Source organism: Balaenoptera physalus (assembly GCF_965194825.1).
Source record: "Balaenoptera physalus genome assembly, chromosome: 3".
In the NCBI taxonomy this organism is placed as follows: domain Eukaryota; kingdom Metazoa; phylum Chordata; class Mammalia; order Artiodactyla; family Balaenopteridae; genus Balaenoptera; species Balaenoptera physalus.
The window spans coordinates 36,486,384-36,510,532 of record NC_138890.1 but is presented as its reverse complement, the minus strand read 5'-3'; the positions used below and the strand labels follow the sequence as shown (position 1 = coordinate 36,510,532).

At 37.3% G+C, this 24,149-nt stretch overlaps 1 protein-coding gene and 1 long non-coding RNA gene across 7 annotated transcripts in view; one reads left to right on the top strand and one right to left on the bottom strand.

The window, feature by feature from the left end:
- LOC309658266 overlaps window positions 1–24,149 on the top strand; it is a 588,006-nt gene that overhangs the window by 416,231 nt on the left and 147,626 nt on the right. The gene's annotated exons all lie outside the window — the stretch shown is intronic.
- The window catches only part of GABRB2 (gamma-aminobutyric acid type A receptor subunit beta2), a 296,376-nt gene that overhangs the window by 149,323 nt on the left and 122,904 nt on the right, over window positions 1–24,149 (bottom strand). For all 6 annotated transcript variants that reach the window (XM_082456481.1, XM_082456482.1, XM_082456484.1 and 3 more), the window contains one exon: window positions 3,491–3,573. In XM_082456481.1, the coding sequence (XP_082312607.1) occupies window positions 3,491–3,573 (83 nt within the window). The remainder of the gene's footprint in view (window positions 1–3,490; window positions 3,574–24,149) is intronic.

Below are 24,149 nucleotides of genomic sequence, written 5' to 3'. Positions count from 1 at the left end.
GCTGCGTAATATCCCATTGTATATATGTACCACATCTTCTTTATCCACTCCTCTGTTGATGGACATTTAGGTTGCTTCCATGTCCTGGCTATTGTAAATAGGGCTGGAATGAACATTGGGGTGCATATATCTTTTCGAATTATGGTTTTCTCTGGATATATGCCCAGGAGTGGGATTTCTGGATCATATGGTAGCTCTATTTTTAGTTTTTTGAGGAACCGCCATACTGTTCTCCATAGTGGCTGTACCAATTTACATTCCCACCAACAGTGTAGGAAGGTTCCCTTCTCTCCACACCCTCTCCAGCATTTATTGTTTACAGATTTTTTCGTGATAGCTGTTTTGACTGGTGTGAGGTGATATCTCATTGTAGTTTTGACTTGCATTTCTCTAATAATTAGCGATGTTAAACATCTTTTCATGTGTCTCTTGCCCATCTGTATGTCTTCTTTGAGAAATGTCTATTTAGGTCTTCTGCCCATTTTTTGATTGGGTTGTTTGTTTTGACAATATTAAGCCTCATGAGCTGTTGGTAAATTTTGGAGACTAATCCCTTGTCGGTTACACCATTTGCAAATATTTTCTCCCAATCTGTGGGTTGTCTTTTTTTTTTGTTTATGGTTGCCTTTGCTGTTCAAAAAGTTTTGAGTTTAATTAGGTCTCATTTGTTTATTTTTGTTTTTATTTCCATTATTCTGGGCGATGGATTGAAAAAGATATTGCTGCGGTTTATGTCAGAGAGTATTCTGCCTATGTTTTCCTCTAGGAGTTTTATAGTGTCCAGTCTCACATTTAGGTCTTTAACCTATTTTGAGCTCATTTTTGTGTAAAAGAGTGATCTAATTTCATTTTTTTACATGTAGCTGTCCAGTTTTCCCAGCACCATTTGAAGAGACTGTCTTTCCACCATTGTGTAGTCTTGCCTCTTTTGTCATAGATTAACTGATGCAGCATTCTTTATAATAGGCAAGACGTAGAGGCAACCTAAGTGTCTGTTGATGGATGAATGGATAAAGAAGATGTGATACACACACACACACACACACACACACAGAATGGAATATTATTCTTCTATAAAAAGGAAATCTTGCCACTTGTGACAACATGGATGAACCATGAGGGCATCAGGTTAAGTGAAATAAGTCAGAGAGAGGAAGACCAGTTCTGTATGATCTTATTTATATAATATAAAATACTGAACTCATAGAAACAGTTAAAGGGTACAAGCTTTCAGTTATAAGGTGAATAAGATCTGAGTATCTAATCTACAGAATGGTAACTATAGTTAAAAATACTGTACAATATACTTAAAGTTTCTAATAGAGTAAATCTTAGAAGTTCTTAACATACACAAACACACACACACACACACACACAAGGTAACTATGTGAAGTGATGAATGTGTTAACTAACCATATTGTGGTAATCATTTTGCAATACATATACATAACAAATCATCACACTGTACATCTTAAACTCACACAATGACATATGTCAATTATATCTCAAAAAAGCTGGAAAAATCTATATCATTTACCACGATAATTGTGAACTGAAATGAGATATGTAAAAGCCCCTTTGTAAAACTTAAACTTTCTAAAAGTCTAAGGAGTTATCATGTTTTTTTTTAAAATTAATTAATTAATTTATTTATTTTTGGTTACGTTGGGTCTTCGTTGCTGCGCGAGGGCTTTCTCTAGTTGTGGTAAGCGGGGGCTACTCTTTGTTGCTGTGCACAGGCTTCTCATTGCGACGGCTTCTCTTGTTGCAGAGCATGGGCTCTAGGTGCGTGGGCTTCAGTAGTTGTGACACGTGGGTTTCAGTAGTTGTGGCACATGGGCTTAGTTGCCCCACGGCATGTGGGATCTTCTGGACCAGGGCTCCAACCCGTGTCTCCTGCATTGGCAGGCAGATTCTTAACCACTGCGCCACCAGGGAAGTCCAGGAGTTATCATGTTAATTTTTAAATATTTATGTCAAAAAAATATTCATGTCAGAATTATATTTTAATTACATGGAACACTTGGATGCTGCCTGTGTCCTTAGGCATCATCGGTTCTTCAAAATAAAAAGGCCTTGTTTACTACTATGAGGGTTGTGAAAGGCGCAAGTGACATAACATCAGTGCAGGTGCTTTAACCATGTAAAATTATGATTATTTAAAATTCCAGTCAAATTCTACCACAAAAAAATGCTCTTACCACAAAAATTCATTAGTAGTACACAGCAACATACTTTTTTCAAAATATCCTTACATCAGCGATTTGAAACAACCAAAGAATTTGAACTTTGAAGAACATTATTCTCTAAACTGTGTCGTGAGTTACAAAAATGCAAAGTTATCCGAGAGGTATCTACATAAAAATAATCATCAAAATCCCTGGGACCAATTTCATTAAATAGTTCTTTATAGCAAAGATCTAATGTGAAAATAATGATGATTTGGAAATACAAGTATGCAATCAGGTTCTTCAAAAAGTGCATGTAAATTTAATTATCCCTCGAAGCTATTTTTTGAAATGGGCAAAAATACCAGCAATGTGTCATATATGCAGTATTTCTGCTCAGAGCAGTGATTTAGAGTTTCATGGCTCGCCAAGGCTAGAGTTCCTCCCAAAGACTGAGAGTATCCACAAAGCAGTCAAGCTAGTCATTATCTAGAATGCTGGATATAAAATCATCAGCTTTCAATTGTTTGATAGGATTAAATAGGAAAACATTGCAAAGAATTGAGAGAGAAAAAAGATTTGAAATCCTACTCCACCTCAAACGACCTCTCTGTGTGACCTCTGAAATGGAAATGGGTTATGAAATAAACGCTTTAGCCCACTCAACAGGGTAGGTGACTGAATCGTCAAGAAGGATGCTGAAACTGCGGCCTAGAAAAGCACCAACATTGTAAAACAGGTCAGCACAGGAAGGAGAATAAAAACACACATCCACCAATCTTGCTCATCATATGGCCTTCAGCAAGAATATAAAATAAATTTGAAACAATGAAAACAGTCCCTCGAAATAAAAAACATTCCACCAATCCACACTCTATGAATGTTTTAACTAATCCAGAGGCCACTTTTACTCTGCAATTAATTGCAGAGATAACATTTGTGAAAGGCAAAGGCAATAAGGACATCTCGTGTCATGCCGCCATCTCCACCTATTTTTCCAAGCCTGTTGCAGCTATGTGCACCAATTCAATATAATAAATTCCTGAAATAGCCCTTGGTCTCCTTCCAGACTCTTAGTATCTTCCTTTTATTGCTAGATTACTGCTTCCCTACACAACCCTCCCAGGGACTTAGGGATGACACTGAGAGGGTGGCAGCATGACTGAGGGAAGACACTGTGAGCACGTCCCTCCACTAAATTTGGCACGTTAGCACAACCTTTGCAGGACTTGTGGTCTGGATGTGAACCAGGGTAGGAGACCTTTGCCCAAGGAGAGCCTTAAAGCCAAGTTCAGTCTAGCTGGATTGTCAGAAAAACTTACAGCTTTCAATTTCCAAGGTGCAGTTTTGTTCATCCAGTGGGTACCGCCTCAGGTCCATCATGCAGGCAGCTGTGGTTGTGATTCTAGAAGAGAAATATCAGTGATACATGCTGTTAGCTGGTCCATGACTGAGCTGGAAAAATTAAATCTAAGTCTCAAAGAAGACAGCACTGGGCCTCTAGGAGACTGATTTAGCTTAAGCTCTAACAAAAAAAAAGGAGTGCTACAACTTTGGATAACCATTTTCCTTGATGAGTCTCATAATGCTTTGTAAATTAAACAGAGTGGACTAAATCAGTATTCTCCCAAGATGTGGTCCATTACCTACTTGGTACCCAAATTACCTGGGAACGTTTGTTAAATAGGCAGTTCCCATTCTCCAGAAGGTCTTGGGGGTGGGATGGGGCCATCCCAGGACTCTAGTTTACAAGCATCAAAGGTGATTGAGAAAACCAACATGGATATTACTCTTGCGCTCACATTTGTTTTCTCCTCCCCTTCTCAAGACCCTAAAATCAAACCTTCCAACAATCTTGGCTTTGGTCCATCATTTTTGACCTTTCTATACATAGTGTGGTGCTTTGCAAGTGTGTTAGTATAACACACAATATGCCTTTCATCTGTCACCTGATTTGCTCTGTCCTGAATAATCTGATATTCTCACGGCCTGTTGGAGACCTTCCTCCTATCGGTTGGCAGAGTTATTTATTTAGGACACACTGTACCTTTATTAATTTATTTATCAGGGAGAAATGAATATGTCTCCTTAATGCCTTTATATTTCTCTGTCACCATTTTTCACTAATCTCACTTTTCACTAATTGAAGACCTGCTAGAAAGAGCCAAAAAACATACAGCCCTAAATGATTTATCAATTTGATTTCTGATCAGTAAGGCAGCACAATGTTATGAAAAAGCAGAAGTTTTAAAACACAACAGACATAGGTTGGGATTCTAATTCTGCCTCACTAACTGGGATACACATCAAGATGGTTAACATCTCCTAACCAACCTTAGTTTCTTTGTCTGTAAAAAGGGGGCATTCTTAACAACAACAATAATTATAGCCTAACAGAGTTTCTGTATGAACTAATAGAATAATTTATGTAAAGAATATAAAAGAGTCCCTACACATAATAGGCCCTTCACATCTGCTGAAAAAAACTAAGAGGAGAAACTGATGTTACATTTGACCAACTTTGGCTTACTCTGCTCCTAGAGGTACTATACTGTGTGTTGGAAACAGAGAAATAAGATGCAGATCCAACTTGGGAGAAACAATCCATAGCTGGACCTTTTTCATTAGAAGGTCTTGGGCAGAGCTTAGACAAGTAGTCCAGGTAGACTGAATCTCTGCAATTCCTTAGTTAGGTGTGAGAGTCCTACTCCTCAGTTGTAGGATGGAAATACATAAATGACTTAATATAAGTAGTTCACGCCTCTTTAGTTTGATTACTTCTTCATTAAGGTTTGTGCTCTGTTAATTTTTGTTTTCCTCTTTAGTGATAAGTGAGTATCCTAGGGGTGATGCTCATCCTGGGTTCCTTGCTCTCCTTCATCAGGAGATGGCTACTCTGTCTCAACTCCTTTCCACCTCCACTGCCTTCCTCAGGGTCTATGGTCCCACTGCCTCACTTCCATGTTACTATAGTATCTTGGTCTCCTAGCCTCTCCATTTGCCTCCCTACTAACTATAATTCATACAACAGTCAGATGTTTTAAAACCATAGATCAGATTTTATCTCTCCTCTTTAAAATTTTCAGTGGCTCTTCCAAAAAATCCAGTCTTGGCTATGGCCTATTGTGCCCTGAGTAATCTTACCCTTCTCTCCCAATATTTTCTCATACCAAGTCCTCACTCACTATTTCCAGCCTTCACATTTGTTCTCTCTGCCTAGAACATGTGTCCCCCCCGATACTCACAGAGCATTTTTTCCGATCCTTTAGCTCAAAAATCAACTCTTCTGAAAGGGCTTTCCTAAGCAGCCCACCCAAAGTGGCTGCCTTAACTAATGCTCCATCTTAGCTGTTTATTTCCTTCAAGGAATTATTACAATCTTAATTTATCTTGCTTATTTCTTTTCTTGTAAGAACTATTTTTCCCAGTAAAATTTAAGCTGTTTAAAGACACAGACTTTTTTCTATTTACTGTAAGGGAATCAAACAGTATCTGTTGAAAGGATAAATAAATGAATTATACAGAGTCAAGCAGTTGGTTTTGCTGTGCATAAATCTTTTATTTGGAGGATTATTTTATTGCATCATTTCTCTTTTTTTAAACTTACAATGTGTCTTAGGTTTTAGGGATTCTTTTTATATTTTTAACAGTAATTAAATTTTAATCCACTTAATTAGCATTACATAATTAGTACCAGAGTTTATCTTAGTATCGAACTGATTGTTTTTCCTTTCAATGGAACTGATCAAATACCTATATTTTATAAATTCTAAAAATTATATAAAAATTAACATTCACATTTACTCAGGGTTAAAAAAAGACAATTTATTTTGGCTATGTGATACTTGGCTAAATTTTTCACTGGTCCACTGATTTTTTTTCAAAGTATAGATCCAACCTGAATTACCACTAACATACAGGAAACTGAATTGTGTAGAATAGAAATTTTCAAAGGAAATATAATTAGGTGCATAGTGGGCATACCAAATTCTCATGCTATTTATGAAAAATAGCAGACGCAATCTCCATCTTGAGACACTAGAGAAAATCAACTTCATTTGACAGAATGAACACAAAAGACATGAAAGGTACAAGAGCATACATACCATAAAAAAGGAGAGCCATAAATAGATGACTGACTGTGTAAGTGAGGTGAAATTTGCAATTGCTACTACAGGTTGTAGTTTATACTTTCTGCTGATGCATATTCATGGCAACTAACATTTGTGAACACTAGTGCTGTGAGCAAGAAAAATAAATTGACTAAGTCTATTGCAGAAGCAATTGAGTTTCTACTCATGTTTTAAAAATGAAGTATTAAAGTGTTTTTCTCACATCAACAACATTCATATTCACACTGATGTTTTACTTTTTTCAATGTTATAGTATACTTTGTAAAACTAAAAAATATATATAAATGTTTTCTATTTGATATTTATAAGCATTTGTATCTCCTGTTGGATTAAAACAGAAACTGTAGCCAAAATAATCCGTTTGGAATACTGATCATACAAACCAGGATGAGTGACCTGAGATAAGTCACTTACACACTCCAATACTAGGTTGCTCCTGAAACCCTGAACTAAAAACCTGCCATCCTGCTTTGTTGTGAGATGATAAAAGTAGGAAAAAATCTGTAACATTAAATATTCTGCATCTTTTGTTATTACTCACTGCTAATGAGTAAGTACAGTGATAACTCAATTAGCCAGTGGTTACTTGGTAGTGTGCATATGTATATGTTTGTATACATGAAGAAATGTAGAATACCCACACACTTATTTTATAAGCAAAGCAGAGCTATAAAATATGATATATAAATATTCAAAAGAGTCATCATGCCATATGTGTATACGAAATTCTTATTAACAACTTTTAAGACAAAGTACTGACATGTAACAAATCTGCATATTTTCTAGATGCTTTGTGAGATCAGGAACAATTTTTGCCTTATTTCTATCTCAAAAACCTTGCCAGGTGATGGCATATGTCAATAACCCAAGATTAAAATTAAAAAATAATAAGAACAACAAGATCAAACAAACAAAGACAGCCATGGTCATAAGTATTCCCAAACTGAGGATTTTGAAGCAATTCTCTAGATTAAGTGTCTGATTTAATTTGTATAAAAAATTCTCAAGCAAATTTAAAAGTCAAAATCATCCTTACAGAAGAAGCTACCCTGAAGTGAATCTTACTCAGAAAAGCTCAATGATCAACATCAAAATCTATTCTCGGGGACTTTCAGATTTATAACAGGGTTGTTTCTCTAAGAATAAGTCAATAAAACAAATATACTTAAAGGGTTTTTCATGAACATGCCTTTCTGAATCCTGATAAAGATCCTTAATGGGCCTTAAATTACTCAACATCACTACTAGGAGTCTTTGAAGTGAAGCTAGTAACTCATTAGGCAGGCATCCTGACTAAGTTTCAAGACCATTGTGAAACATATGAAGACAGTTCTGTTTTCAATCAAAGGGAACAGTCAAGGACACCTACAAAATTTACTTCATTTACCTGTAGCAAATTTTCTATAGTTAAAAGTGAAAATGTGTCTTCTTTGGGGCTGAATACTGTGGCATGAAGAGAGCCACCTTTGGGGAATACCGATTATTCTGACTGGGCTAAGAGATTTTTAGATAAATTTGTATTCCTCAGCCATTGGGCACTGCCATCCAAAAATGATTTATGTCATAAAATACCGACATAGTGCAAGAAAACTAAATGTGTAACATAAAATAAGAGTCACTAAAGGCATGCATAAAATCAAGAAATACAACAACTATACCAGCATTTCATATCAAAGCCATAATACATATTTTATGGTGTCATTACCTGAGATTCACTGATACTACTATATCATTCCAAGTTTGAATATGACCAAAGACAGTTATTAAGTAATAATAAATGCCTCTGCCACTCAGCCAATAGGAAATAACTCAGAATCATCAACGTGACACACTTGGGGTCTTTCAGCAGATTCTTCAAGAGGGACTTCAGGAGCTAGAATACATGGTTAAACATGTGCCTTAACATGTGAAAACTTGTTAGGATTTCAACCAGAGATTATCGAAAAGTGACTCTGGCCTTTTACTTTGTTTGATTTCTTTATCTAGACAACCATCCAGCTATTCCACACAAAAAAATTTGTTTTCAGCATCTTTGTATATTTTTTAAGAAAGTCAGCTGCCTTATCCTCAACTATATTCAAAACATATTGTTCTAATTCACCACACGCTTTTCCTTTGTTCAAAATGTACATTTACCTAAAAGCACAACTTATTCTAATTACAAGGAATAAAGGAACCCCCTGGTACTAGTATGCAGCATTAATAGAGAAAAATTAGGATGTTAAAAAAGGTCAGTTATCAAAAAATATATTGATACACACTTTGCGAGCTGTAAAACAAACATTAAAGACTTCAGCACTGGGGGAAAATTCCAATTACTGAATTTAAGCATTAGAGGATGAACTGAAATTTCGAAAAGTTCTAAAGACCTCATGTGAGTCATTTCCCACAAAGGTACTTAAAATTTTTTGTTTTAATATCTCCAAGAAGACTTGACATTATTTTGTATCTTACAACTATTTTAGCTGGGAAACTAATTTCTCACATATATCCGCTCTTGTGATATGTTTTTGCTTTTTGTAGAGTAGATAGAACATTTCCTGTAGGGTTTAGGTGACTTCAGCCCTGGCATTCTCGATAATAATAAACATACCTCAAATTAATTGACTACTTACTATATTCCAGACACGATCTAGTGTTACTGAAATGTATCATCTCATTTAACATGAGGAGTGTCCTATTACTATTCCCATTCTACAGATAAGAAAATTGAGAGAGGGCAGACAGAAGAAGCAAGAACTACAATCCTGCAGCCTGTGGAATGAAAACCACATTCACAGAAAGATAGAAAAAAGGAAAAGGCAGAGGACTATGCACCACATGAAGGAACAAGATAAAACCCCATAAAAACACCTAAAGAAGGGGAGATAGGCAATCTTCTAAAAAAAACCTCAGAATAATGATAGTGAAGGTGATCCAAGACCTCGGAAAAAGAATGCAGGCAAAGATCAAGAAGATGAAAGAAATGTTTAAGAAAGACCTAGAAGAATTAAAGAACAAACATCTAGAAGAATTAAAGAACAAACAAACAGAGATGAACAATACAATAACTGAAATGAAAAACACACTAGAAGGAATCAATAGAAGAATAACTGAGGCAGAAGAAAGGATAAGTGACCTGGAAAACAGAATGGTGGAATTCACTGCCATGGAGCAGTGAGTAAAGAATAAAGAAAAAAGAATTAAAAGAAATGAAGACAGCCTAAGAGAGCATTGGGACAACATTAAACACACTAACATTCGCATTATACGGGTCCCAGAAAGAGAAGAGAGAAAGGACCAGAGAAAATATCTGAAGAGATTATAGTGAAAAACTTCCCTAACATGGGAAAGGAAATAGCCACCCAAGTCCAGGAAATACAGAGAGTCCCAGGCAGGATAAACCCAAGGAGAAACATGCCAAGACACATAGTAATCAAATTGACAACAATTAAAACAAAGAAAAATTATTGAAAGCAGCAAGGGAAAAATGACAAATAACATACAAGGGAACTCCCATAAGGTTAACAGCTGATTTCTCAGCAGAAACTCTATAAGCCAGAAGGGTGTGGCATGATATACTTAAAGTGATGAAAGGGAAGAACCTACAACCAAGATTACTCTACCCAGCAAAGATCTCATTCAGATTCGATGGAGAAATCAAAAGCTTTACAGACAAGCAAAAGCTAAGAGAATTCAGCACCACCAAACCAGCTCTACAACAAATGCTAAAGGAACTTCTCTAAGTGGGAAACACAAGAGAAGAAAAGGACCTACAAAAACAAACCGAAAACAATTAAGAAAATGGTAATAGAAACATACATATCGTTAATTACCTTAAACGTCAAAGGACTAAATGCTCCAACCAAAAGACACAGGCTTCCTGAATGGATACAAAAGCAAGACCCATATATATGCTGTCTACAAGAGACCCACTTCAGACCTAGAGACACATACAGACTGAAAGTGAGGGGATGGAAAAAGATATTCCATGCAAATGGAAATCAAAAGAAAGCTGGAGTAGCAATACTCATATCAGATAAAATAGACTTTAAAATAAAGAATGTTACAAGAGACAAGGGAGGACACTATGTAATGATCAAGGGATCAATCCAAGAAGAAGATATAACAATTATAAATATATATGCACCCAACATAGGAGCACCTCAATACATAAGGCAACTGCTAAGAGCTATAAAAGAGGAAATCGACAGTAACACAGTAATAGTGGGGGACTTTAACACCTCACTTACACCAATGAGCAGATGATCCAAACAGAAAATTACTAAGGAAACACAAGCTTTAAATGACACCATAGACCAGATAGATTTAATTGATATTTACAGGACATTCCATCCAAAAAAAGCAGATTACACTTTCTTCTCAAGTGCACATGGAACATTCTCCAGGATAGATCACATCTTGGGTCACAAATCAAGCCTCACTAAATTTAAGAAAATTGAAATCATATCCAGCATCTTTTCTGACCACAACGCTATGAAATTAGAAATCAATTACAGGGAAAAAAACCATAAAAAAACACAAACATACGGAGGCTAAACAATATGTTACTAAATAACCAAGAGATCAGTGAAGAAATCATAGAGGAAATCAGAAAATACTTAGAGACAAATGACAATGAAAACACGACAATCCAAAACCTATGGGATGCAGCAAAAGCAGTTCTAAGAGGGAAGTTTATAGCTATACAAGCCTACCTCAAGAAACAAGAAAAATCTCAAATAAACAACCTAACCTTACACCTAAAGGAACTAGAGAAAGAAGAACAAACAAAAGCCAAAGTTAGCAGAAGGAAAGAAATCATAAAGATCAGAGTGGAAATAAATGAAATAGAAACAAAGAAAACAACAGCAAAGATCAATAAAACTAAAAGCTGGTTCTTTGAGAAGATAAACAAAATTGATAAACCATTAGCAAGACTCATCAAGAAAAAGAGGGAGAGGACTCAAATCAATAAAATTAGAAACGAAAAAGGAGAAGTTACAACAGACACTGCAGAAATATAAAGCATCCTAAGAGACTACTACAAGCAACTCTATGCCAATAAAATGGACAACCTGGAAGAAATGGACAAATTCTTAGAAAGGTATAACCTTCCAAGACTGAACCAGGAAGAAACAGAATATATGAACAGACCAATCACAAGTAATGAAATTGAAACTGTGATTAAAAATCTTCCAACAAACAAAAGTCCAGGACCACATGGCTTCACAAGTGAATTCTATCAAACACTTACAGAAGAGCTAACACCCATCCTTCTCAAACTCTTCCAAAAAATTGCAGAGGAAGGAACACTCCCAAACTCAGTCTATGAGGCCACCATCACCCTGATACCAAAACCAGACAAAGATACTACAAAAAAGAAAATTACATACCAATATTACTCATGAATATAGATGCAAGAATCCTCAACAAAATACTAGCAAACAGAATCCAACAACACATTAAAAGGATCATACACCATGATCAAGTGGGATTTATTCCAGAGATGCAAGGATTCTTCAGTATACGCAAATCAACCAATGTGATACATCATATTAACAAACTGAAGAATAAAAACCATATGATCAGCTCAATAGTTGCAGAAAAAGCTTTTGACAAAATTCAACACCCATTTATGATAAAAACTCTCCAGAAAGTGGGCACAGAGGGAACCTACTTCAACATAATAAAGGCCATATATGACAAATCCACAGCAAACATCATTCTCAATGATGAAAAACTGAAAGCATTTCCTCTAAGATCAGGAACAAGACAAGGATGTCCAATCTCACCACTATTATTCAACATAGTTCTGGAAGTCCTAGCCATGGCAATCAGAGGAAAAAAAAGAAATAAAAGTAATACGAATTGGAAAAGAAGAAGTAAAACTGTCACTCTTGGCAGATGACATGATGCCATACATAGCGAATCCTAAAGATGCCACCAGAAAACTACTATAGCTAATCAATGAATTTGGTAAAGTTGCTGGATACAAAATTAATGCACAGAAATCTCTTGCATTCCTATAGAGTAATGATGAAAAATCTGAAAGAGAAATTAAGAAAACACTCACATTTACCATTGCAACAAAAAGAATAAAATACCTAGGAATAAACCTACCTAGAGAGACAAAAGACCTTTATGCGGAAAACTATAAGACACTGAAGAAAGAAATGAAAGATGATACCAACAAATGGAGAGATATACCATGTTCTGGAATTGGAATAATCAATATTGTGAAAATGACTATACTACCGAAAGCAATCTACAGATTCAATGCAATCCCTTTCAAATTACCAAAGGCATGTTTTACAGAAGTAGAACAAAAATCTTAATATTTGTATGGAGACACAAAAGACCCTGAAGAGCCAAAGCAGTCTTGAGGGAAAAAAATGGAGCTGGAGGAATCAGATTTCCTGACTTCAGACTATACTACAAAACTACAGTAATCAAGACAATATGGTACTGGCACAAAAACAGAAATATGGATCAATGGAACAGGATAGAAAGCCCAGAGATAAACTCACACACCTATGGTCAACTAATCTATGACAAAGGAGGCAAGGATATACAATGGAGAAAAGACAGTCTCTTCAATAAGTGGTGCTGGGAAAACTGGACAGCTACATGTAAAAGAATGAAATTAGAACACTCCCTAACACCATGCACAAAAGTAAACTCAAAATGGATTAGAGGGCTTCCCTGGTGGTGCAGTCGTTGAGAATCTGCCTGCTAATGCAGGGGACATGGGTTCGAGCCCTGGTCTGGGAAGATCCCACATGCCACGGAGCAACTAGGCCCGTGAGCCACAACTACTGAGCCTGCGCGTCTGGAGCCTGTGCTCTGCAACAAGAGAGGCCACGATAGTGAGAGGCCCGTGCACCGTGATGAAGAGTGGCCCCCACTTGCCACAACTAGAGAAAGCCCTCACACAGAAACGAAGACCCAACACAACCAAAAAAAAAAAAAAAATTAATTAAAAAAAAAAAAAAAGAAAGAATAGCTCTTTAAAAAAAAAAAAAAAAATGGATTAGAGACCTAAATATAAGACCAGGCAATATAAAACTCTTAGAGGAAAACATAGGAAGAGCACTCTTTGACATAAATCACAGCAAGGGCTTTTTTGATCCACCTCCTACAGTAATGGAAATAAAAACAAAAATAAACAATTGGGACCTAATGAAACTTAAAAGCTTTTGCACAGCCAAGGAAACCATAAACAAGATGAAAAGACAACCCTCAGAATGGGAGAAAATACTTGCAAATGAATCATCAGACAAAGGATTAATCTCCAAAATGTATAAACAGCCCATGCAGCTCAATATTAAAAAAACAAACAACCCAATCCAAAAATGGGCAGAAGACCTAAATAGACATTTCTCCAAGGAAGACATAAAGATGGCCAAGAAGCACATGAAAAGCTGCTCAACATCACTAATTATTAGAGAAATGCAAATCAAAACTACAATGAGGTACCACCTCACACCGTTAGAATGGGTATCATCAGAAAATCTACAAACAACAAATGCTGGAGAAGGTGTGGAGAAAAGGGAAGCCTCTTGCACTGTTGGTGGGAATGTAAATTGATACAGCCACTATGGAGAACAGTATGGAGGTTCCTTAAAGAACTAAAAATAGAATTACCATATGACTCAGCAATCCCACTACTGGGCATATACCCAGAGAAAACCATAATTCAAAAAGACACATGCACCCCAATGTTCATTGCAGCACTATTTACAATAGCCAGGTCATGGAATCATGAAGATTTGTAGATGCCCATCAACAGATGAATGGATAAAGAAGAAGTGGTACATATATACAATGGAATATTACTCAGCCATAAAAAGGAATGAAATTGGGTCATTTGCAGAGACGTGGATGCATCTAGAGACTGTCATACAGTATGAAGTAAGTCAGAAAGAGGAAAACAAATATCGTATATTAATGCATATATGTGGAACCTAGAAATTGGTACAGATGAACCAGTTTGCAGAGCAGAAATTGAGACACAGATGCAGAGAACAAACGTATGGACACCAAGGGGGGAAAGCGGCAGGGGGTGGGGGTGGTGGTGTGACGAATTGGGAGATTGGGATTGACATGTATACACTGATGTGTATTAAATGGATGACTAATAAGAAAATAAATAAATAAATAAACATTTTAAAATAAATAAATAAATAAATGCTGGAGAGGGTGTGGAGAAAAGGGAACCCTCTTGCTCTGTTGACAGGAATGTAAATTGATACAGCCACTATGGAGAACAGTACGGAGGTTCCTTAAAAAACTAAAAATAGAACTACCATACGACCCAGCAATCCCACTACTGGGCATATACCCTGAGAAAAGCATAACTCAAAAAGAGTCATGTACCACAATGTTCATTGCAGCTCTATTTACAATAGCCAGGACATGGAAGCAACCTAAGTGTCCACTGACAGACGAATGGATAAAGATGTGGTACATATATACAATGGAATATTACTCAGCCATAAAAAGAAATGAAACTGAGTTATTTGTAGTGAGGTGGATGGACCATGGTGTCTGTTATACAGAGTGAAGTAAGTCAGAAAGAGAAAAACATCCTATATTAACGCATATATGTGGAATCTAGAAAAATCGTACAGATGAACCGGTTTGCAGGGCAGAAATAGAGACACAGATGTAGAGAACAAACGTATGGACACCAAGGGGGGAAAGCGGAGGTGGGGGGTGGTGGTGGGATGAATTGGGAGACTGGGATTGACATGTACACATTAATATGTATAAAATAGATAACTAGTAATATCCTGCCATATAAAAAATAAATAAAATAAAATTCAAGAAAAAAATTTGAAAAAGAAAACTGAGGCACAGATTGGCAGAGTGATTTTCTCCAAAAGTCACAGAGGGAGTGGTGGACTTGAGTTTTAAATCGAGGATGTCTGTCTCCAGAGCCCAGGTACTTAACTAACTACCAGGCTATCACTAACTAGCTAGTTGACCTTGATGAAGTCATGTAGCTTCTCTGGAGGACTGGCCGATTTCTTATTTCCCAAATGAGCTTGGAAATTCTATAATGGTATGAAAATACATTACATGTTCAGTGACCCTGTATATTTTGTAATTTTGTTTTACCCACACATTCAAATGCTATATTTCACAGCTGTTCATTCTGTTTTAGTCAATTATGTAGATTAGCCCACCCCAGACAAGTAAATACAGGCCTTTCCCCTAGGAGTCCCACTTAATATTCTCTCCTGATCGAAGGTCTCCCTCAGCATTTTTCTTCCAGCGTATGCTCTAGACTTACCTCCACAGAGGCCTTCTGCTTAAATTAAAATCTCCAATACTCATGCATAACTGTTTTTAAAAACTCTTTACAAGTCTTCATGTAGAGTCACATGGGCAGTAACTATGCTCAACTTCGTAATCACCAAAAAAAGTAAGATTGCTAGCAATCATGCTCCCATTTGATAAATCGTGCCTTTCAGACTAGAGCTATTTGTACTCTTCTGCAGCTGTTTGGCTTTCTGTGACTCCTTGCTTTTCTGGAATCTTCTTCTCTGTAAAGACACCCTGCTCATTAAAGGAGACACAGGTTTCTACTACAAACTCAGGGATTATAATGAAAGACATTTCCTTGAGTAACACGCCTATGGAATCCAAACAGCAGTGTCTAACATAATCTCATTTTGTAAGCATATAAATCCTAATCAATCAAAATATTAATAGATACGGACATACCAATCTGTAGTCAGTCCCTTGTTTACCAAGATTCCCCATATTACATTCCTGGTGGTCTCATCCACATATCCTATGCTTATCTCACAATGAGAATATCCTCTCTTCTTTCTAGGTTATATCTTAAAGGGAGCCTGACCCTGAGAAAAAGCAATCTATTTTTTTTCCTACTTTTTGACTCACGCCCTAACAACTGAAATCTGGCTTCAGATCACTGTAAGAGATTTAATTATACCAGAGCCACTTACCAACTGGAAAGATATATTGCCGGGACTCTAATTACTTCAACAGGGAATTTTTTTTTTTTGGTTTGTTTTCACAATTCAAAACAATGTTTAGATATGTCAGATACTTTTTGTTGCATTCAATATTTAAAATATTTTATTTTGATTTATGATGCATCAGAGACATACCATTTCAGAATAAGTTCATTGACTTTATTCCAGTCCTTTAATTTTCTTTTTTTTAACAAAATAAGTGGCTCACAGACACTGATTTATAGCTGGTCAGTGACTGACTGAGTTTACAACCTCAGCTGGGTCTGCTGTCACTTCTTCCACATCCAGTCCAGTATTAATTTAAAATGTAAACTACACATGCTGGAGGTCTTCCTTTGTCTCTCCAGCTCCACCCTCCACCCTTAATCACCAGACTAGACTGCATCGACTTCAAAACTACCACCCTGGTTCTCTGGCTTCAGGTTGGATTTGGCCAACAGGGAGCAGACCAGGAGTTTGGGAGAGGGGGAGAGTGAGAGATCAGGGGAACAGTACCCCAGGCCCCATACAGAGGAACTTGTATATAGGTCCCCTGACCATTCCCTCTTCTCCAAGTCTGGGATACTAGGGAACAGATGGCAACCTGCTGATCCTATCTCTGAGAGGGAGGGGGCGCTGTTCCTTCTCTTTGTAAATCGCCCTTTTATTACATTCATCTCAAATTATCCCATTTTCACTATGCCATCTGTTTCCTGTTGGGCCCCTGACTGATAGAATATATTATAGAAATGTATTTAAAATCTGAAGTTTCTCTAGCTAGGCTGTCAAAAAAATCCGAAGTATTCCATTTCTGGGCCTTTTGTCTTGGGATTTTAGGGATGAGAGGGTGAAGTTTCCTTCCACCCTAAATGAACTGCCTCCTTCCTATGATTCCAGTCTCAGCTCTCTGTAGCCCACCCAAAAATTCGAAATATTCCATTTCTGGGCCTTTTGTCTTGGGATTTTAGGGATGAGAGGGTGAAGTTTCCTTCCACCTTAAATGAACTGCCTCCTTCCTATGATTCCAGTCTCAGCTCTCTGTAGCCCACCCAAAAAGCGCTCTCCTTCCACCTTAGCTAAAGCAGCCCGTCCTCCCCTACCGCATTGGTCACTGTCTCATCTCATTTTATTTCCTTCATAATACTTAACACTATCTTAATTTAGTCTGTGTATGCACTGGCTTATTCATCATTCTCTGTCTCCCTAGTAGACTGAGTCTACATTAAGTTGGGTTTCTACAAAGCAGACCCTGAAGGATGCTCACCAGGGATCACCACCTGTGAAAGGAAGGGAGAAGAAGCAGGACCGGACAAAGGAAGATGTTGATGCAGGATGCTGGCCCAACAACACGGAAGTTCTGGGGGGAGTACTGCCACCAGAGTTACTCACATGAGACTGAAATGACCTTTAAACCACCTCCGTCCTCTACCATCACTACACACACACAACTTCCTTGAGTGGCTGGCATCTGATGTCTGAGGAGAAGATACACTGAATTAAAAGGTCAGCGGGAAACATGTTCTGAGGTTGATCCAGGCTTTGACATGCCCTCACACATACATATTTTCCCTGAAGTGCATGGTTGCAACTGTGATAACCTGAATTACTGCTGCTGTTAATTTTTAAACACAAAACATAAATTACTCAGAGCTGCCTCCTGTCACATACTGGCAACTCAGCTTGTACTTCCGACTCTAATAAAAGCCACCAACACTGCCGTCTCAGACTTATCTGCCACTCTGATCTCTAATGGCAAAAGATTTCCATCTCAATGGCATTTTTGCTATTTAAGTCTTTTACATAAAACAGGCAGCAAATATGTGGGAAAATGTTTCACACCATTAGAAAACACACATTTGTGTTAAAAACTTATACAGTGCTCTATGTCAATTATATCTCAATGGAACTGGAAGAAAAAAATTAAAAATAAATAAAAAGCATAATACAAAATTTAAAAAATGAGAAAAATATAAATTAAACCATGAGGATTATTACCTATCTAATCAGCAAAAAATTAAAGACATTATAATATTCACTGCTACAGATTCTGCAGGGAAACAGACCCTCTCACACACGCTGCCAGTAGAATTATAAATCAGAACAGACTTTCAGGATGGTATCGTAATAGAGAAGAATGGCCAGCATAGTGTTTGGTGATCTTCTGTAAGACTGGGATACACAGGGGCACAGAGGTCAAGAACAGAGGCCTTAGCAATGAGTGGTCCTGGGCCCACATCTTGACTCTGCCTCTTGCTGTGTGACCTTGAGCCAACACATAAAGAGAAGCTGCTATAATAAAAGGTCCTTTTGAACGCTGGACAATTATTTCTTCAGAATTCTATGGAAGCATGACCCTAAGCATCTCACCAAAAAGTAATTACTTTCTTCTGACTTGTAAAAATCATCTCATTTCTTCAGAAGCTTTTAGCTGCTTAGGATGAAGTTTTGAAGTGGGGGGTAGGGGGTGCCTGTGGATCACAGAGCCCCTTATAACTGAAGATTAATTAAAACAAAAAATTTAGAAGCTAAGATGGAAACGATATATTTGAAAAGTTACTCCTAAAACACATCTGTAATACAGGGTAGTTTGAAAAAACAAGAAGAAAAGAAAAAACAAATTGCCTTGTACGCAAATGATAATGCACTGAATAAGAAGCTTAACTGACTAAATAAAGAATTGAAGCAGAATAAAGTGAATCATTTAAAAAAACCTGGGGCTCATTTTAAAGAAAACTTTCAAAGAAACAGAAAAGCCTCACAAAAAAAGAGCATAAACACTTATGTTGAAAATGACAGACAATTTACAATACAGGTCACTAAAATATTACAGCACATCCCAAAAAGGTAAAAATGAAGACAAGCACATCCGATTCCTGGATGAAAAATGAAAACTGAAAATAGAAGATATCAGAAGGAAAAGGTGGGTAACAGTCTTTTTATATGACTAACTTCATTTCCTCCAACCTGGGAGATGGGAGCAGGCTTGGAAGAATGAGAAGATGGACAGCCAAGTTAAAGAATGGCTACTCTGTCCGTACTTTCCCCAGCTCGCCTCGTCTCTCTGTCTCTCTGTTAGTTTCTCTCTCTAGAAAAAAAGTATGGAAAAATGGCTTCACAATTCAGTAAAATGTTACTGAGTATTAAACCCTGAAAATTAATTGTTTAACAAATAGCTGAGTGAGCTCTGCTGTTCCAGCTGGAGAAGAGAACAGACTGATAGATGTAATAAGAGCCTCTATTTTTATGGAGGGCTCAAGGGAGACATGATCTGCTGTTCGCATGGTCCAAACAGGAAGCTATGGTCATAAATTCTAACATGAAGGACATGGAGGATTTAGGTTAAATAGAAAGATGACTTGGCTGATAATGAAGGCTATAAAATCATGAAATGGCTCCCCGGGGTGGATGGTAGATTTCCATTTCTGGAAATGATGTGTAAAGAAGAGGCTCCTCTGTCAGGATGATGGAGGGGGGCCTAAGCACGGTATCAGGATGGTCTCAGTGACAGTCTATATTTTCTGGTTCACTAAAGCAGCCTCTATCTTTAATTTCCAGCAACTAAAGCAAATGTCTAAATCCCTTACAGCCTGGGCACACCTTTTGCTAATTTGGCTGGTAATGGATTTTAGCTTAATAAAACAGACAATAACTTGAGGAGTTGCTAAATGTAATTAAATAACTGAAGAGGTGTAATACAACCTATAAACATTAAAGTATTTCAACACACGCTTAATGACAACCAGGTCCAGGTAAAGACGTATTTCTGTCAGGTAATTACTAACGGAATTGTTTAGGACTCAGAGGACTGGGATGAAATATTAAACACTGGTTATTTTCATGTTCAGCATTCACATTAGTTAAGGCATTTGTGGTGGTGTAACACCATAATGTCACTAATGAGTAATTATTTCTAGAGCAATTACTTTTTAAGTGATTAAGACGCATTGTATCGCTGTGACTCAACTGACTTTATATTTGCTTTCTCAATAGCTTCCTTGTCTTCCCTACCACCCCCCTCCCTGAAGCATATTAGACTGTCTTTTTCTCACAGGAAAAGAATAGACTAATAATTACCAAATGCATACTGTTCCTGAGAGAAATACAATGCAATAAGCTAATGTCTGCTAATTCTTAAGCTACCATTAAGGAGCTGAAGAGAGTATCAGGATTTTGAGTTGGATAATATATACATTTAAAACCTAAAATTTACAAGTTTATCATCATTTGGTCAATGAGTGAGAGAAAGGTATTAAGCCTCTGAATTGTAATATACCTGAATGATAATAAAGGTGTGGACCAATATTAATTTATCCACAGAGAGCTTACATTCTGCATGGTGTTTACTAAGCCCTGTAGAAGATATTTAATAAAATTATTAAGATATAGTGTTTGGCCTTAAGAACCTTAAAATTAAAGCCCAGATACAAGATAAACTGATGTAGGAAGATATTAGCTTTGTCACCCTGGATCGCAACTAAAGCAAAGGCCTTAATCTCTTTGAGCCTCTTTAAGCCTGAATACTATTTTTTTTTTTAATAAATTTCTTTCTTTCTTTCTTTCTTTATTTATTTATTTTTGGCTGCATTGGGTCTTCATTGTTGTAGGTGGGCTTTTCTCTAGTTGCGGCGAGCAGGGGCTACTCTTCATTGTGGTGCGCGGCCTTCTCATTGCAGTGGCTTCTCCTGTTGCAGAGTACGGGCTCTAGGCACGCAGGTGTTAGTAGTTGTGGCTCGCGGGCTCTAGAGCGCAGGCTCAGTAGTTGTGGCGCACAGGCTTAGTTGCTCCACGGCATGTGGGATCTTCCCGGACCAGGGCTCGAACCTGTGTCCCCTGCATTGGTAGGAGGATTCTTCACCACTGCACCACCAGGGAAATCCCAAGCCTCAACACTATTAATAGCATAACAACAATATGAGCAACTACCACTTAGAATGGATGTAAGGACTTAATGCATAGAAATTGTTTATCATGGCTTAAACATTCTTACAAACTTTAGCTCTAAATATAAAAATAATTATATATTTATTTTTATTTATATTTATTATTATTAGTCATATGTGTTAAGTATGAATAATTTGTGTCATAAGATCTCTGATAAGGGAGATAATTGGAAGCTGAAGGAGTCATTGCAGAGGAAATGAGCTACTGGCTAGGTGATGAAGTATGGGCAAGATTTTGCTAGATAGAGTGTAAGGGAGGGTTTTCCATCCAGCACCGAACAGTGTGAGCGCATGCCCAGAGCCAAGGACATATGAGTAAAATGGCTACAGAAACTTGAGTGGTAAGAAAATTTGTTGAGATTTACACCTGGTGAAAGGCTGATGAAGGCAAACAGTGGTTGACCTTAAGTGCAGGTCACCTAGTTTATATTTTATCTATTGAAAACCACAGAGCACAGTATGACATAATATGAAACAAAGTGCTAATGTTATAATTTACTTAAATTTGATTGATGAGTCAAAAACTCCGATGCCCAGAGGGTCTGGCTTACGGCCTCTGTACGATGAGAAGTAGACTCTACCTAAGACAACAGGGAATGGTGGGAATCAGGGCCAAATGGAAAAAACATATTCTGTCAGAACAAGGTACCAATGTCTCAGCTTCAGCTACGTGTTGCCATGTGGGTAATAAGACCCAGTGTTTCCGACCTTTAGATTTTTTAAATGATAACTAGGAAATATAAATATTAAATTGAAATGTGCTTAATTTTTTTTTTAACTGCTTTGTCAACTTTATTTATTTATTTATTTATTTCTGGCTGTGTTGGGTCTTCGTTTCTGTGCGAGGGCTTTCTCTAGTTGTGGCGAGCGGGGGCCACTCTTCATCGCGGCGCGCGGGCCTCTCACTATCGCGGCCTCTCTTGTTGCGGAGCACAGGCTCCAGACGCGCAGGCTCAGTAGTTGTGGCTCACGGGCCTAGTTGCTCCGCGGCATGTGGGATCTTCCCAGACCAGGGCCCGAACCAGTGTCCCCTGCATTGGCAGGCAGATTCTCAACCACTGTGCCACCAGGGAAGCCCCAAATGCTTAATTTTTAAAAGCACCATGTTAGTCAAATAAAATACTTGTATGAATTGGGTATGTCCTGAGGGCTGATGGTAGGCAGCCCTGGATATTATGTGATTTTATAAATGAGGACAGCAGGTCTCTGAGACATGGAGTCATTCACTGTAATTGACACAGAGAGTAAGTTACAGGCAGTGCTGGGATCTGAACCAATGGACACTTTATCCAAGATTAAACTAGAGCTCACTGGAGGTTAAGGCTTTATTCCGCTTAGTGTGGAACAGGGTGAGCACATGCCCAGAGCCAGGACAGCTGTGAGGTTTCAGTGCCACCTTCATTTCACTAATAGATGTCTTCACATTTTAGATTATTTCTCATTACAACCTCAAAGGAAACAGTTTATCAGATGAACACAAGTCAAAATAAAATTTAAAAAAAAAACAAGTGTGAGCGTGGGTTTTCTTTTCTTGGTTTCAATGTAGTAGAGAGGAAAGAACATGTCCTGGGGAGTCACGCAGCCATTCAGACCTGGGCGCAAACACCACTGTTCACCATTTCCTAGTTATGCCGCTTGAGGAGGTCAGTTTGCTTGCCTTTAAAATGAAAATAACAATTATCTAGCATATAAAGTTTCTGGAGGATAACATGGAATTGTATAACTTGATGACATGCTATCACATACAAGGAAGAGTGATAATGTCTTGAAACTTGGTTTTAAACACTGATTTAAGAAAGTCAGGAAAGAATGATTTAACAATTAGAAACAGATGTTCTGATATGAGAATTTCCAGTCAACTTCCCTGGGAAGCATAAGTTAAAATTCAGCAATAGTAATAGCCTATTAAATTATTAATATACTATTCTACCATTCACATAATATAGGTCAGTGAAAATTTCAGACCATGGTAAAGCAAAAATAAGTAAGGACGAGTTAGATATGGTATTGTTATTAAGATTAATTGCTTTTTTGATGCACTACAGGATAGAAGAATTGTGAGTTAAAGTCAGTTTTCAGTTTGAGGAAGTGAGTTACTGAAAATTTTCAAGAAAATTAATGAGTTGAAGAAATAAGCAAGACTTGTAACAGAACAAGAGAGTTCTCCTGGATTTACAACTGTGAGTTCAAAATACACAAAATTATCATTTTTGGAAAAGAGGTGGGATAATATTTGGAACCAGTCTTGGATTCACATCTGGAACTGGCGTTTCTATCTCTGCGACCCTGTGGATGTTATTAATTCTTCTCTCAGTTTCCTTTTCTGTAACACGTGGATAAAAATGTCTGTTTTATAGCAGTGCTGATGGGAAATCAAACAAAATGATCTCCATGAAGCATTTAGAGCAATCACTTGCAAATCCTGAGTGTTCAGTATATGGTACCTGTTCTTACCATCACTATTATAATCTATTTTAAGATTCTGAATGAGGTCAAGAGGAAAATGGTGAAATATTTTTAATGAGATAAAAGGAAAAAAGGAAGCAATTAAAAATAATATTGTAAAAAATATTAATGCTTTGGACACACGGATGGTATGATGGCTTTTTATATTAAAAGTAACATAATTTATGTCAAGTCTAGAACAGCAAATTCATATTTACACCTTCCTTTTACATAATGTTGGGAATGCTCCATCAAACAGTAGCTTCCATGACAACAGGGGACGCATTAAGTATACGTTTTGTGTCTCTCATAACAATTAGTAAAGTATCCTACAAAAACTATGCAGGCAAACCACTTAACAATGTAGAGCAGTTTCCAGATTTCCTCTGTACAGTCTTTATACTTCTTTCTCTAATAATGGGGTTTTTAAGAGATGCAAAGGAATGAGACACGTAACACGTCCATCCTCAGATTCATTTGAAAATAAATACCTAAGAT